Here is a 16,246-nt window from a genome sequence, read left to right as displayed (position 1 = left end):
TTCAATAATCAACTTCCTATATCGATAATTTTGATTTTTTCTTTAAATAACCAGTTCATTTTTTTTTATTATTCTGTCGGTAAGATCGAAAATTATTATTCATATTTCATCATTTTATCAATATGTTGTAATTCGTATTTAAATATAATTTCTAAAAAACACAATTTATCAAAAAAAAGAAGAACGAGCAAAGCTCTGTCATCTGCTAGTGTATAATTATATCAGAAACTGAATGACTTTTAAAATAGTCATAGTTCACAAGTTGCATTCGACGATATAGATTACTTTGAATCGTATGTTTTTTATTTATTTATTTTTTATTGCTTAGATGGTTAGACGAGCTCTCAGCCCACTTGGTGTTGAGTGGTTACTGGAGCTCATAGACATCTACGACGTAAATGCGCCACCCACCTTGAGATATAAGTTCTAAGGTCTCAAGTTCAGTTACAAGGGCTGCCCCACCCTTCAAACCGAAACGTATTACTACTTCACGGCAAAAATAGGCAGGGTGGTGGTACCTACCCGCACGGACCCACAAGAGGTCCTACCACCAGTCACAAGATCCATGTTACTATAAATGCAAAATGTATGAGCAAACACCAAAACAAATGATATAATTTTTATTACAGTTGCGGGTTGGCGCTTGGCAGCGTCGATGGTAAGGCGATGATCGGCCGCGCGGACTGGCTGCGCGCTCACAATGCGGCAGCCAAGCACAGACGTAAGTTTCATTTCCTATCCTTTATATACGTACGACGGACTTTTGTTTCAGATAATCTATTTATACGAATATATATATATATATGTACATTGTAGTCCTGAGCATGGTTGAATAAATTCACGTATTTTTAGTTTAAGTAACGGCAACTTTAATTACTCGTTAATAAAATAGTGAACTTAATGGTAAAGTATTTTTCGGCTAGACGGTTGTCATATTTTATTACCAAATAAAGTGAGTGTGTTTGCTGTGAAAGTGAGTGCTGATTAAACATTGTACCAGCAATACGGTTGCCTGGTTATTGTCGCTTTGTTCTGATGCTGTAGGTATAATGCATTTCTTGCTGACAATATTTTGATTACGGGTATAAAATCTGTTGTTTTCTCTACTTCATAAGCTATCTATTTATTTGCGGTAATGTAAAATAGCAGTGTATCTTTGAGTTATCAATGAGCATAGATCGCCACCTTGAGAATTGAGATCATCGCTACAGCTAACCCGAATGGGACCTCGATGTTTTACATTTGTTTATTAGTTGAGATTTTTTCCCAAAGATTTAAGGTAGACAAAGGAATCCACTATCGATGTTAATGGGTTCCTAATCTACTTATATACTATCTGAGTTTTTGAAAAAAAAATTTGAAATTTGTTAACTAGAAACTAGTCTTTTTTTTTTGTAAGCAGACGAGCGTGCGATCTAATAGTGAGGGGTTACCATCGCCCATTTACGTCAGCAATGCAGGAGCAGAACCAAGCCACTGCCTATGGATACAGCTACTACAATTCTTTCAATAAAAGACTACACTAAGGTTGAAAATATTGTCAATTAATTGTAAAATACTTTCAGACTGTGGACAAAGCGGTGTGCACGGAGGAGAGCGGTGCGGCTCGGCTGGAGGCGATCCTGGTTGCGCTTGTGGAGCGCAAAGCGCGAGCCTTGCACGCGGAGCAGTCGCGGACGCACCCTCTGCTCTTGCTGCTCAGGGACCACGTGCCAGACGGTAGTAGTAGTGGTTTTATTTTTCAGAACAGAAAAGGCAAAGGTGTCATACCATACAGCCTAATCTGTTATATATAAATGTCGGAGACGGTCACTAGTTTGGTAGCTAAACGAAACGCAGCACGATTCCCGAGAGATGGCAGCACGATTGCGACCTCGTCGGAACTCGGCTAACTTCGTGCTACGACAAAGCCTAGCCGATGGAGGCACATAGACACCATTACACACTTACCAACCAGCCTTCTTGAAGAGCGGTGCCTCAGTCCTAAGAACTGTCATTCGTTTTCGTTTGCTAACATCAAGAGAAGATTTCTAAATAGTTCTAAGATACTAAACGTGATTGCTGTACTCAATATTTCTTTAGCTCGATCACCCTATTCGCCTACGATGTCTGACGATGGTGTTAATAATGTGGTTTCTCCGACATATATATTCTATGAAAAATGATAATATGAAGTGAAATGAAATGAAGTTGATTAATATGAATGCATGAAATGAGATGAGATAGGATGAAACATAATCTCAGTAAAATGGTGGTCATTTACTCAGACTTTTTAGTGGACTTTTTGGAGGATCCCGAAAAGTTACGTCCTGCGGCTTTGTTATTTTCCCATATTTGTGCACTTTACAGATACTAAACTGTTAATAAACCACAGTTATTACACATTTAAACCTGAAGATTTTTTTTTTTCAAATGACAACAACAAAAATACAAACATACGCCATAAAAAAAAGTATGCAAAGGTCGTCTTGGCCTAAAAGGCTAAGCGTTTGGTATACTCGTATCGAGCGATGTGACTATGCCGTGTTCCAATCCCGCACACCGGTACCATTTTTTTTAATGAGATACAATTAAGGAATAACGTTCTGTAATAAAAATCAACCAACAAAAAATATAATTTGGACAATAAATTTTTAATTTAGGTGTACATGAAATATAAAGGTTGGTTCATTTCCATAATACTTTTCGTGGCGGCTGAACATATCGAATTTCTATGTAATTATTAAATAGAAGTGATAAAGTTGAGCATCATAATATAAAGTAATTTAAAAATGTTAAAATAATATTGTCACGCGGGTCAACGGTTCGTTTATTATTGGTCTTTTAGATTTTTTCCCTTTCAAACTGAGGTTATTATTACACCATGTATAAAATATAGATAGGTACTTAGATTACTATAGATAGGTGCTCCAGCTATCTATACTAATATTATAAAGAGGAAAGATTTGTTTGTTTGTTTGTTTCGAATAGGCTCCGAAACTACTGGACCGATTTAAAAAATTTTTTTTCCATTAGAAGCCGACATTGTCCCTGATGAACATAGGCAACTTTTTTTAATTTTTTTTTTATTTTTTTTTTTTTAGTTTCATGTGTGTTTTAATGTTTCCGAAGCGAAGCGAGGGCGGGTCGAAGTAGGTAATAATCATAGGGTTCTGTTCTTGTAGCCGACAGGCAATAAAATAACTAACACAGCATAAGCCGAAAGCGTCACTAGTAAGCGGCGGAATCAGGTCATTCTAGGAAGTTTGTATTTGGTGAATTTTATAGAGTGTATTCGGGGGTCGCATGAATAGGTAACATCATCAGAATATTTTTTTCCGGGAAACAGTCATGCGTTACTAGCTGAAGGATGAGACAGCCGTTATTATAATAACCTCATAACCGGGAACAAGTCACACACGGTCGTTCGGTCCCCAATTAGGATTCCCTACTATGAGAGCCAGAGACTGAAATGCATACTTAAATACTTCTAAATATAAAAGTGTTTATTTTTTAAATATAAACGTATACATAACAAACACCCAGACCGCCCCGCTCCTGGCTGAGCCTTTGCTCGCTCACCTGTCCTGGTGAAACTGGAAAGGCCTCAGGGCCACCAGTGATCCTTCAATCATAAAATAAGTGAAAAAAAACAAAGAGCAAACTGTTGATCGAACGAATATTTGTCTGATGCAGGTATCGAATCTATAACCCTCGTCAAAACGATCAGAAGCGCTACCTATTGCCCCACCAACTCGTCAATTTCGACTATATCTATGGGCTTCGGTAGCTAAGCTACATTTTAGAATTTAAGGCGCAGGTCATTCTCACAGTTTCTCTGAACTGTAGAACTCACGTGACTGCCGATTTTTTTATACAGTTTTTTTTGTTTCTTAATCTACTCTGACGCCTGTATTCGTTTTTGGGAATTGTTTCAATACATCCTTCATACGGTTTTTTTTATTACATAGATCGGTGGACGAGAATATAGACATATACAATGTAAATTCCGCCACCCATCATTATAGTTACAACGGCTGCCCCACCCTTCAAACCGAAACGCATTACTGCTTCACGGCAGAAACAGGCAGGGTGGTGGTACTTACTCGTGCGGACTCACAAGAGATGATACCACCAGTAATTACGCAAATTATAATTTTGCGGGTTTGATTTTTATCACACGATGTTATTGCTTCACCGTGGAAGTCAATCGTGAACATTTGTTAAGTACGTACTTTCCCGTAAAATTGGTACCCGCCTGGGATTTGAACACCGATGCATAACTCAACATAAATGCACCGGACGTCTTATCCTTTAGGCCACGACGACTTCAAATGTATAAATTATGTATTATAATATGTATTAAAATAGCAAAACAAATTCGAACGTATTTATAAAATGTAGTAAATTGGTTTCTTTATTACACGTTAGATCGCGAATCACATTTTGATTGATCGACATTCAATCAATTTCGAGGAGACGGGATTGCGAACGTTTGATACACTTATCGACAAAGTCTCTTCTGTAACTGACAGATTGGCTTAGTGATTTTTAATCTGGGGCTAATGTAGCGTTTCCACTTTTTATGTCTATACATAATATAATAAATAAAACAGTCGGTGTGACTGTACACTCAAGAGAAGTACTAAAAAAATAGCTTAAGGCTCATTTCGTATAAAGTAGACACCAAATTCAATAGACAACTCAATTTGTATGCTACCACCAGAAACTTAAGGTCGTGGTTTCAATTGTACCTAGTCAGGTCATAAGTATTGTCACACAGTAAAAACTTTTCTTTTAGAATGCTGGCCACAAAAAAGTTTATTGAATTCGAATTTAGAATTGTTCATGAAAATGAAAATGAATACTTACAGAATTTTACTCATTTTTAAATATGGAGTGGACGCTTAAAGAAGACCGTGTTGCAGTTATTGCGTTGCATCGTTGCGGTTACGCGCCAATTAAAATTTTTAACATACTGAAAAATTTGAATATAACCAAAAGATTCGTTTATCGTACCATCAAACGATACAGTGAAGACTCTAGTGTAGATGACAGGTCAAGAAGTGGTCGCCCTCGGTCTGTTAGGACTCCAGCAGTGATAAAAGCTGTGAAGGCACGAATTCAAAGAAATCCCAAACGTAAGCAGAAACTGTTGGCCCTTCAGATGGGGTTAAGCAGAACCACGGTGAAAAAGGTGTTAAATGAAGACTTAGGGCTTCGGGCATATCGAAGAAAAACAGGACATCGTTTGAATGCTCGTCTAATGGACCTGAGACTGAAGAGATGCCGCGCTTTGTTGAAGCGGTACGCGGGAAAAAAAATTCGGGAAATTCTTTTTTCGGATGAAAAAATTTTTACAGTAGAAGAGAGCTACAACAAACAAAATGATAAGGTGTACGCACACAGTAGTGAAGAAGCGAGCAACCGTATTCCGAATAAACTTGTTTCAATTATTTTACATTAAACATGTGACAGAATTTATGACCTGACTAGGTATACCTAGTACAACGGCTTTCCCAACCTTAAAGCCAGAACGCATTTTGCTTCGCGGTAGAAATGGACATGGTGGTCCTTACACTTATAGGCTCACTAAGCGCCCTCCTGAAAAATATAGAATTTATTTTACATTAAAGCTAAATTAATATACTATTAATACAAAAGATTTTATGATCATGGACGACAGCCGTTGAATATCGTATTAAAAAAAATTAGATTCAAAAATAAAATGCTAGAGAGTAAAATTAGTGTTCATTTTGTTTAAGACTTCCGAAAACCCAATGACAATGCAATAATTATCGAAAATAAATAACATATGATTAATCAAATCAGTTTTCGTTGCAGAAGAGGCATCGATTATTGGCAGTCCCGGCGAAGAACTACCTTCACACTGGTGTGAACATGAGATCGCAAGGCATAAACGCAAAAAACTTAAATTGCAACCCCATATTAGGTGAGAAAAAAATATTTAGTTAAAAAACATTAAAAAATCTAATGGCCGTTTGAGTGGGTTGAATTGAATTAAAATCTAATATATAATATAATAATAAATTTTTAAGGAGCATCCCGGCAACATTTCCAGAGGCTATATTTCGGACGATGTTCAAAGTCACTTAAAAAGAAACGTTGGGAATCTTCAGTAGGGTGTGATGATACTTTTAGCTTGATCAAAGGTTTATGCTATACAAATCATAGGTTAAGCCTCGTGTGTGGCATACATTATATTTCTGGTCCCCCTCCTACTACCATTTAATTCCATTCCGAAAAGGGACGTTCGGATTGCCGGTTGGAACTTCAGAATCACCGTGAAAGGTGGTTCCGAGTGGTAGCGACGAACTCTGCTCTGGTAGTAGTTGGTGATAAAAGCATTTACAATCCCACTACTGCATATACCGACGTTTTGACTTATCATTTTATCCACATACCATCCAGCTCTAGAATGAACTCCCTTTAACGGTGTTTCTGAAGTGTTATAATATGTTCTTCGTCAAATAAGGTCTGAATGGTAGGCACAGGTTGGCTATTTCTTTAGCATTGCTAGTTGTAGTTTGAAATAGCTTAAATATGTATCTTATTTTCTTCGATTAATAGTCTTTGAGACTATAGTAATATAAAACCTTGACCATGTATGGAACATGGAGGGTTTTTATGCGAGCCCACGGTTGTAGGCTACTCAATGTGTGTAATTAATATTCTTACTAAAATTGAAAAGTAACTGTCTCATTAGCTGTGGTGCCTTTGATGTTTTGCTTTATTTTATTAATATACGGTACGTTTTTTACAACTTATTAGCGTTTGAAGCTAATAGGTAATGATAGGTAAAATACTAAATATTGATATTAGGGCGCTTTCTATCAATTTTTCTACTACCTATCTATTTGTGCGGTGAAGCTGTAATACGTATCGTACTAATAAAGGGTGGAGCATCTGTTGTACTCTAAAACTGAGAACTTAGAACTCACGCCTCAAGTTGGCATTTACGTTGTTGATGTCTATATGGTCCTGTGACCGCTTAACGCCAGGCGTGCTATCTAATAAATAAAAAAATACAAAAAAGTTCCTATTATTATTTAAAAAAAAAAAAACGTGTGGCACTCGGGAACTGCCGCGGTAAAGCTATTGCATAGCATTTTTTATCAACTTATGCAATTATAATTAGACAATGATAATTTAATATTAAAACAATAATAAAACAAGACCACGCTATATTAAACATGAATAAAAGCAAAACATTAACTGTCCCATTCACACTCATAAGCTAGACCGCGCGAGAGAGAGATGGGCAGACTTTTCATGATGCGGATGCAGTGTGACGTCACGCCACGCGGTTATTTACAAACACTACACAAGCGCAACGTGTGAATGTGTTGAACGCGAGCTACATAATAGGCGTAGTGGGGGTGTCAGTTTATTTTCGTTACGGAATTTCTTGATTCAGTCGCCTTGCTCAAAGCCCGCGATAATATCTATGCAATAGCTTAAAAAACAATGTTTGTTCGATGATATATTACCGAACACCTATGTCAGCATAATTCGCGTGACGCGTTAACTTTATTTCCACAAATCGTGTCACCCGGGTGCGTTCATAACATTAACATTTCATTGATTTACTTAATATTTTAACATTTTTAAGCAACATAATCTTTAAATAACAAACTCACACTGCACCCTACAATGCTATTACATAACGAAGAATTAATATGTTTGTTTGTCTCATCAGGGATACGAACTGTCCTGAAACGCTAGATTTGGAGCGTCGTCGCCGTCGTCGGCGGAGGCGCACCCAGCACCAACACACACGGAAGCCTAAAAAACATCGAACACTCCTAGTATCTGCTATTGATGAACAGGCGAAAGTCATACATGTAAGCAAGGACAGATAGTCTAAGTAAGGTCCATCGCCCCCTCCTCACACAAATTTACTGTGACCTATGAATCATCAACTTCTGTACGACGCTCGTGTCCTCATGCTGCTGGTTTGGTGAGGAGGGAACGCAATATTTTGCTGGAAGACTAAACGCGTACTCTCGTCCTTTGGATGCCGTCATTGTACAATTAGAAACAGACATCTTGGTGTGGACATTTTGTTTTTGAACATATTTCAAAGGGTTTCAATTTCAGGGGGCTTAATTAAACAGAGCTTACTTTCAAAGTTATTTCTGTACTGCAAGCGTGTTGTTAATGCAATACTCGCTAGATGGCGTTGACAACGAAAATAGTATTCTAGAACCGTCCACTGGTTCATTTCGAAACTAAGGAAACGAACCATAATTCACATTTTAGTTTGTAATCTTTACACTAGATGCTGCTATAACAGATTTTGCGATTTAACATTTCATATTTTAAAACAAAATGTAGATGTCAGTATTTTTTATATTTCTAGCAGAGAGCGAATAATAAAATAAAATAAATACTTTTTCTTTGAAACAGGCATGATATAAAATTAAGTGACTAACTTTTTTCTGCGCTCACTGATAGTAGAATTAAATTTAAGGCAGCAGCAAACAGACTGTCTTTAAATATTAGACTTAATTATTATTAATAATAATTGTAAACAGACACGCTTTAACAAAAATCGACTTCAAATAGAAAAAAAAGATATTCCAAAACAAATTAATATACACTAAAAACAATAATCATCGAAATCGGTTGGCGTAACATTCAGTTTTTCATCTATTTGTCACGCACGTACTTAATGCAAATTTAAGACTTATATGGTTTTCTCATGGATACTATTATCAGAACTGGACTAAATTGAAATGGGACCGCAAGGGAAGCGCCAGCTTTCTAATAAAAATAAAAATCGAGTCACCCAGTCAAAAGTTATGAGGTAACAAAGATAAAAAAAACATACAGTCGAATTGAAAACCTCCTCCTTTTTTGAAGTCGGTTATAAAGGGAGAGCCGCTTTCTTTACTGTGGTGAATGTTGATGTTGAAGAAGTACGAACAATGAATATAATGAGCCTATGTCAGCTTATATTGTTGTAGAATTAGGTATATTTAATAAGATTATAATAGTTATACGCATAGTAAAACTGCTTTTAAATAAAACAAAAATGATATCTATTAAAAGTTTATGGAAGTAGTTTTTTCCTTACAGTTATAATTTACTAGATTATACCACAATACTTAACTAGAAGTTCTCGGTTCTAGCTATATTATTCTAGTGGCTTTGAGGCCTTTGCTTACATAGTTCCAAGTTAATACCAATCTTATTCTGTTTTGTTGGTCTAGGAATGAGTCGAAACTAGGAAAAGGCGCAACTGTCGACTGCCTATCTGTAATGGTTCGCAGGTCGGTCCCTGATTTATTTCTCTTTCTGGAACGTCTAATGGCCACCGTAATTATTTGTCACCCATTTTACAGCCAACGTATAGAAGAAAGTTTGGTGTCAATAAACCAGTTCAGGATGGAAGCAATTAACGAAAAATAAAAAATAAAAACTTGCTAAAATTCAATATTTTTATCTTATATTGTATAATACGTAGGGGAAAAGTCCTTTCGCATTATAGTAGGTATGTATGAACTTGTAATAAAATCTCTTTGGCTATACTATTTGTATCTGGCTGCTTTTGGTATTATTAAAAGTTTAAATTTTAAAGAAGATAATTCCGAATTCAAATTAGAAAAATGTGTGATTTTTAATTATTTTTCGTACTGTCTATATGAGTGAATCTAATGAAAAAATTCGATACATTTTATAATTTTACTACAAAAAAAGCAAAAATGCAACGCAAGCCGCGAAAAAAATTTGCGATTTTATGGACCTAGTGCAGTATCTGTGAGAGTAGCACAAATTTGGTTTAAGCGTTTTCAATCCGGAAATTTTGATGTCAAAGATGCACGTCGCTCTGGTTGCCCTATTACGGATAAAATGGATGCCATTTGTGAAAAAGTGGAGCAAGATCGGCATATCAGTAGTTACGACGTAGCTGAAGAACTGGGAATTGACCACAAAACAGTTTTGGCGCATTTGAAAAAAACTGGGTACTCAAAAAAGCTCAATGTTTGGGTACCTCACGAGCTCACTGAAAAAAACCTAATGAACCATGTACTCATTTATGATTCTTTATTACGACGTAATGAAACCGAACTATTTTTGAAGAAGCCGATAACTGGTGATGAACAGTGGATCACGTATGACAAGGACGTGCGAAAAAGGTCGTGGTCAAAGGCCGGTCAGGCTTCACAGACGGTGGCGAAACCCAGGTTAACTCGCAACAAGGTGATGCTATGTGTGTGGTGGGATTGAAAGGGCATTATTCATTATGAGTTGTTACCACCAGGCAGGACCATCGATTCTGAACTTTACTGCGAACAACTGATGAGATTAAAGCAAGAAGTTGCCAGAAACCGGCCGGAATTAATCAACAGAAGGGGTGAATAAGATAATTCCATCATCATGGAACATGTCCCTAGTTACAAGCTATAGGGGTAATAACACTAGACCCCTCTAGTGTTATTATGATCATACATCTCACACATCTTTAGCCACTCAGCAAAAATTAAGAGAGCTTGGCTGGGAGGTGTTAATGCCATGATGACCTTTGCACCCTCAGATTTCCACCTGTTTCGGTCTCTTCAGAATTCTTTAGGCAGTGTCAGGTTAACATCACGAGAGGACTGCCAAAAGCAATTGTCGCCGTATTTTAATCAGAAGCTCCAAAATTTCTATAGCAATGGGATCATGTCCCTATATACAAGATGGCAAAAAGTTATCGAACAAAATGGTACCTACATACTTTAGTTAAACGTAAATTAAGTATATTAGAAAATGTTGTGAATTTTCTTAAAAAATGCGAAGAATCTTATTCGCTAACCTATTACTTACGTATCACAGAAATCCCTACAAAACTTTCGACTAATTTTCAGCCTCTTATTTAAATGAAATTCATAATAGCTTAAATCAGAATAGGCATTACTATTTTGAGATCAGGCAAATAATAGACATAGCATAAAAAATGGCTGCGTAGCTCTTCTGTATATCGACCAGTGAGTTCGCACTTACTAATGAGCCACACAAACTATGGGTAACTTGCAATTTCCGGATAAAACGTTATTTGTCGATATCTGCGGTTTTTCTGAAGTTCTGAGGATGTGAAATAATCGTCCGTTTTCCTGCTAATTATTCGATATCTGTATCATCATAGGCTTCACTAAAAGCTAATTCGAGCCTACCTTAGAAAGTAGTTCATTTAAATCATTATCGTTATTATCATTATTTTTAAATGAATTGATTGAAATATTTGTCAAATCTGTACTTCTATACTAATATTACAAAGAGGAAAGATTTGTTTGTTTGTATTGAATTGGCTCCGAAAATACTGAACCGATTTAAAAAATTCTTTCACTGTTGGAAAGCTATGCTATTCCCGGGCGACATAGGCTATATTTATTATATTTTCAAAAAAATTAGGGATTCTTACTGAAACTCCAATAATGTTACCCAATGTGTAAAAAAATTACCAATAATTCTTTACATCGCGTGCGCTACTACCCAAGCGAAGCTGGGGCGGGCCGATAGTATTGCAATAAAAACAATGACTATTCAGTAAGTTTTTGGTGTATGGTATAAAAATTGTTCTGGACTGGGGCTTCGTATAGATTAATTTTGTCTGGCTGACGTCACCCTCGCAGCGTTGGTAGCTCTTCCACACCGTAGACCAACGTCCTATTGAACGTCGCGGAGATCCACTGTACGCAAGAAAACCTTAAAGGGCCTTTGTCTACTTCGATGGCTTATTTCTAAACTGATGATGCTGACACGTTTAATAAAAGTCCTTACAATCAGAATTCATGTAAACACTATCTGTGTAACAAAACACCGTTCACATACACGCAATTTGTGCTGTACTTTCCACAAGTTTACTTCTCCTCGGATCATTGTTTAATCGCCACGAGTTTCAAAGTAAAACTTTGATGTTCTCAAATCTCGTTCGAGTTTATTTACTTTACATACAACCCGCGCGGAACACTCTAGAACCTCTCAAAAAATTTCGGCTTGACACGATTTTTCTCCAAATTGCTTATATATAACCTTCGATCGATCGTGTAACTATTTACCACTAGAGCTACATGGCTATGTGATTCCGGTGTTCGGCCCGACAGCGTTAGTATGAATACATGAATTTTTTCATAACCTATAATTTATCTTTCTATCTTTTTTTATTGCTAAGATGGGTGGACGAGCTCACAGGCCATCTGGTGTGTTAAGTGGTTACTGGAGCCCATAGACAGACACAATGTATATGCGCCACCCACCTTGAGATATAAGTTCTAAGGTCTCAAGTATAGTTACAACGGCTGCCCCACCCTTCAAACCGAAACGCATTACTGCTTCACGGCAGAAATAGGCAGGGTGGTGGTACCCACCCGCGCGGACTCATAAGAGGTCGTACCACCAGTAATTATGCAAATTATAATTTTGCGGATTTCATTTTTATTACCCGATTCCTTCACCGAGGAAGTCAATCGTGAACATTTGTCGAGTACGTGTTTTATTAGAAAATTCGAAGACCGGTGCATCGCTCAACACGAATGCACCGGACGTCTTATCCGTTAGGCCACGACGACTTCAAAACCTTTGATGATCAGACCTTTGTATCTGATATGCTGTTATTATTTACATTAGGTGCTTGACCCTGACGAGTTGCCACGCCGTGCTCGCTACACGATTATGGTGACGGCCTGCCTGCTGCTATTCCTGTGCTTGCTGCTTGTTGGTGTTACCCTGCGAATGGCTCCTCTAATTGATGATATGGGTAAGTTCTGCTAATGATAATTTCAGCTTCGTTCATTCAGCATTCAGCTTCGTTGGTCAAGAAGATACTAGACGAGCTCGTCATGATGAACTGCCTTTGTAAAAAATGCAGTTGCTGTGACAAAATGTAGTTGTTTTAAGATTGGTAGTGTTTAGTTTAATCATGTTCAATTAAATATCTAAGCCCAATTTTCTGGAGGATATGCGCAGTGATATTATAGTCATGAGCTTAGATTTTTTGGTTATGGTGTGTGGTTTGAAAATCGCGAGCTATAAATTAGGTACTTTTGGATTATTATTTTTTCCCTACCTAAGCTAGAGAGACCATATCAGCGTAACCTTAACTAGTAGGTGAGCTCACGGGGCTAAAATCTGTTGATGTTGCTAACACGAACCCTAGCAAGAGCCGTGCTTCGCAGAATCTAGAACCGAATCGGAAACGCGACCCACTGAGAAGATCCGGCGAGAAACTCAGTGGGCTGTGTCTTTGGGTTAATTTACTCGCCGAGCCCTTCGTCGGAAGCGACGGGTTCGACGAGAACGATGACCGGTGCTTGGGGTACCTAAAAACACCGTTAGTGGATCGGGAGGAACCGAAATGATGTGACTTTTGGATGTTTTTTTTGCTTAAAATGTTAACTGAAAAATAAATATTGCATTGTGCTTTTGATGTGAAAATGTTCACGACCTACTAGGGGATAACACACACACAACGTGAACGCCACTGTATATCTTCCACCAAGACCTATGATAAGTGCGGTTGCAACGACAATAGCCAGGATTATGGGACCCACTCTCGCTCAAAAAAGTGTCGTAGCATTGTCATTCAACCGATTGGATTTGGGAATTTGAGAGTTAGGTAGGGAAGAAGGTATGGAAGTGCGTAGGTGAGGAATACCACCATGGACATCAACGAAAAGTTTTACGCATATCTCGAAGATTAACAAATATTATAAACGAAAAACCTTAGTCACACCTGAGTGATTAAGATTCTCATTTGTAACAATGCAGAAGTCATCTATACAAATAAATAAAATTGGGAGTTTCTGTTTGTAATAATAAAATAACTACTTTTTACTAAGCGTAAGTATGTATACAGTACGTACACCAAAATAAATTTTTTTTAAATTTTTTGTCTGTTTGTTCCGGCTAATCTCTGGAACGGTTAGATCGATTTCGACGGAATTTTCACTGATAGGTAGCTGATGATATAAGGAGTAACTTAGGCTACTTTCTTTAGACTAGCTTCGCCCCGCGGCGTCACACGCGGTACGACAATAAACGCAGGTAGCATCGCGGGCTCAGCTAGTAAAAAATAGTATTTATTGAACCAGAATTAATATTTATAAAACTAATTATATTGCTACTATATTGCTTGAACTATTTACAAAATACTTGTAAACCGCGTAAACCATCTTTACAACATAATGCAACATAAATCTAATAGTAATCCTGTAGTTGAAACTGTTCACTTAAATTATTGAGCTTTTTATATTATTTAACAATCTATAGGCAGCCAGTTATGTTTATTAATGTTTAATTTAATGTAGAGGCTTAATTTAGTAACATGAATGGACTTCAACAGTTTTGTACCGTGTTTGATAACGAAATGTCCTTATCGTAACCGTGTTAATATCTATTGTTGGACGAAAAAAAACTACATCTATAATTCAAGATCCTATCAAACATCATGTATCAGCATTTAATAAAATAAATACTAAAGGCATATCAATAGCACAAAATGTTGTAATTTCACTTGTAATCTCATATTTATTCATATTTTTTTAGAAAACCGTCAAATACTTTGCTATTTATTATTCATATCAGAGCGACGTAAGCCCAGGTTGATGAAAATTATTGTTGATTTGTGAACTTTTCACCAGAGGAATCAACATTGGGCGTTGAACTTCAGGAAATTTTGAAATATGTAGACTGTAGTGTTGAGTTTTCATTATTTTTATTATACAGACGATTAAATGACTTAAACAATTAGGGATTACAGTAATGATGAGTGATTTAGAGCAAATTAATTTAGTGAATGACCACTAAATGCGACCGCTGTCAACAAGAGAATCATAGATAATACACGTAATATTAAAAAAAAAACACGAGTTCATCAGCTAGGTCTATGGGCTGATGAAGCTTCAGCATTTATATGAACAAAAATTAATGTTTGTCATTTATAGGCTCTCAAACTATTTATCAATTTGTTATAATACATGGTATAGTTGTTGTTGACACTGTAGGGAAAGATTCTGTTGTGAGCGGTTTTTGAATTACCACCGCAGCGGAACTCGTGTTCCGTAATTGCCTACTCAAATTTTGGAATAATTTTTTCATTATCCATATTGATGAAAAAAAAATTTTTTTCCCTACCTAAGCGGTTAGCCTTAGAAGGTTATTATGACAGCGTGATAAAGCTACTAATGTAGTGAAAGCAAAACTCTAAATAAGAAAAAAATTACTGAATTTGAAAACAGAATTCTCTATTTTTTAAATAAAATTCATTTGAAAAAAGAATTATTTGCCAGCTACATATACATAAATCCTGCCAGTATTGTAGAGCGGTAACTTCATAGGTAAATACCTATTACAAGTATATCAACGTAATACGCCATTGGAGCCATTTATAAAAAAAAAACGTAATACATAACAAATTAATCTGAGCCCAAAGCAGCTTTGTATCAAAAAACTGTCACTTCACATAACGTTTACTTAAAATACGTCACCACACGTGACAAGTGTAAGGTTGTTTATCATTCATAATATACTTAGGAATATATTTTGTTGACTTTTTGATACTGTTGTGTTTATTTTGTACAAATAATATGTTACTTGAAATAAATGGTATACGAAAGTTTTCACGTGTTTTTCGAGTGATTCGAATTTAAGTAAAACGCAATAACTGAAAATTAAATCAAATTTAATCAAATCGGCCGTCTGGTGTAGTGGTAAGTGACATGGTCACTACACAAGAGGGTCGCGGGTTCGAATCCCGCCAAGGGAAGGTATTTGTACGATAAATATAAATGTCTTTTCCAGGGTTATGGATGTATCTTAAATATACATATGTATGTGTATAATAAAAATCTTACATTTATTTCCGTTATCTGGTACCTGTAACACAAGTTCTTTACAAACTTATCACGGGACCAATTAACATGGTGTGATTGTTAGTAAATATTTATTATTATTATTATTCTTTATTAATTTCGATCAGATTCGATTGTGTCTACAAAAATATGGTGTTCTGAATTGTTTTTATTTATCTACGTTCGACTACCAAAATTTTACTTAATAAAGTCATAAAAGTAATTTGTTTTATAAAATAAATATTAGACAAAAATCTGTTGCTAAAGTAATTGAATGAATTACTGCGGCAATTTGTTAGCAGCGCTTGTATCGTGGATTCATGATAATGCCGACGCCAGGAGTCTCGGCTATAATCGCGGCTTCGATATAAAGTAACACTTTATTAAATTTTCAATTACAGGGTTAACTTATG

General features: G+C 36.4%; 1 protein-coding gene across 1 annotated transcript in view; it reads left to right on the top strand.

The window, feature by feature from the left end:
- The window catches only part of LOC105841306 (translation initiation factor IF-2), a 138,156-nt gene that overhangs the window by 34,637 nt on the left and 87,273 nt on the right, over positions 1–16,246 (top strand). The window contains exons 2-6 of the mRNA XM_021346557.3: positions 630–721; positions 1,566–1,719; positions 5,824–5,932; positions 7,700–7,844; positions 12,613–12,742. Coding sequence (XP_021202232.1) covers positions 701–721; positions 1,566–1,719; positions 5,824–5,932; positions 7,700–7,844; positions 12,613–12,742 — 559 coding nt within the window. The 5' untranslated portion in view covers positions 630–700. The remainder of the gene's footprint in view (positions 1–629; positions 722–1,565; positions 1,720–5,823; positions 5,933–7,699; positions 7,845–12,612; positions 12,743–16,246) is intronic.

Source organism: Bombyx mori, chromosome 9, assembly GCF_030269925.1.
Source record: "Bombyx mori chromosome 9, ASM3026992v2".
NCBI classification, from domain to species: domain Eukaryota; kingdom Metazoa; phylum Arthropoda; class Insecta; order Lepidoptera; family Bombycidae; genus Bombyx; species Bombyx mori.
This window is presented reverse-complemented; position numbering and strand designations above follow the sequence as displayed.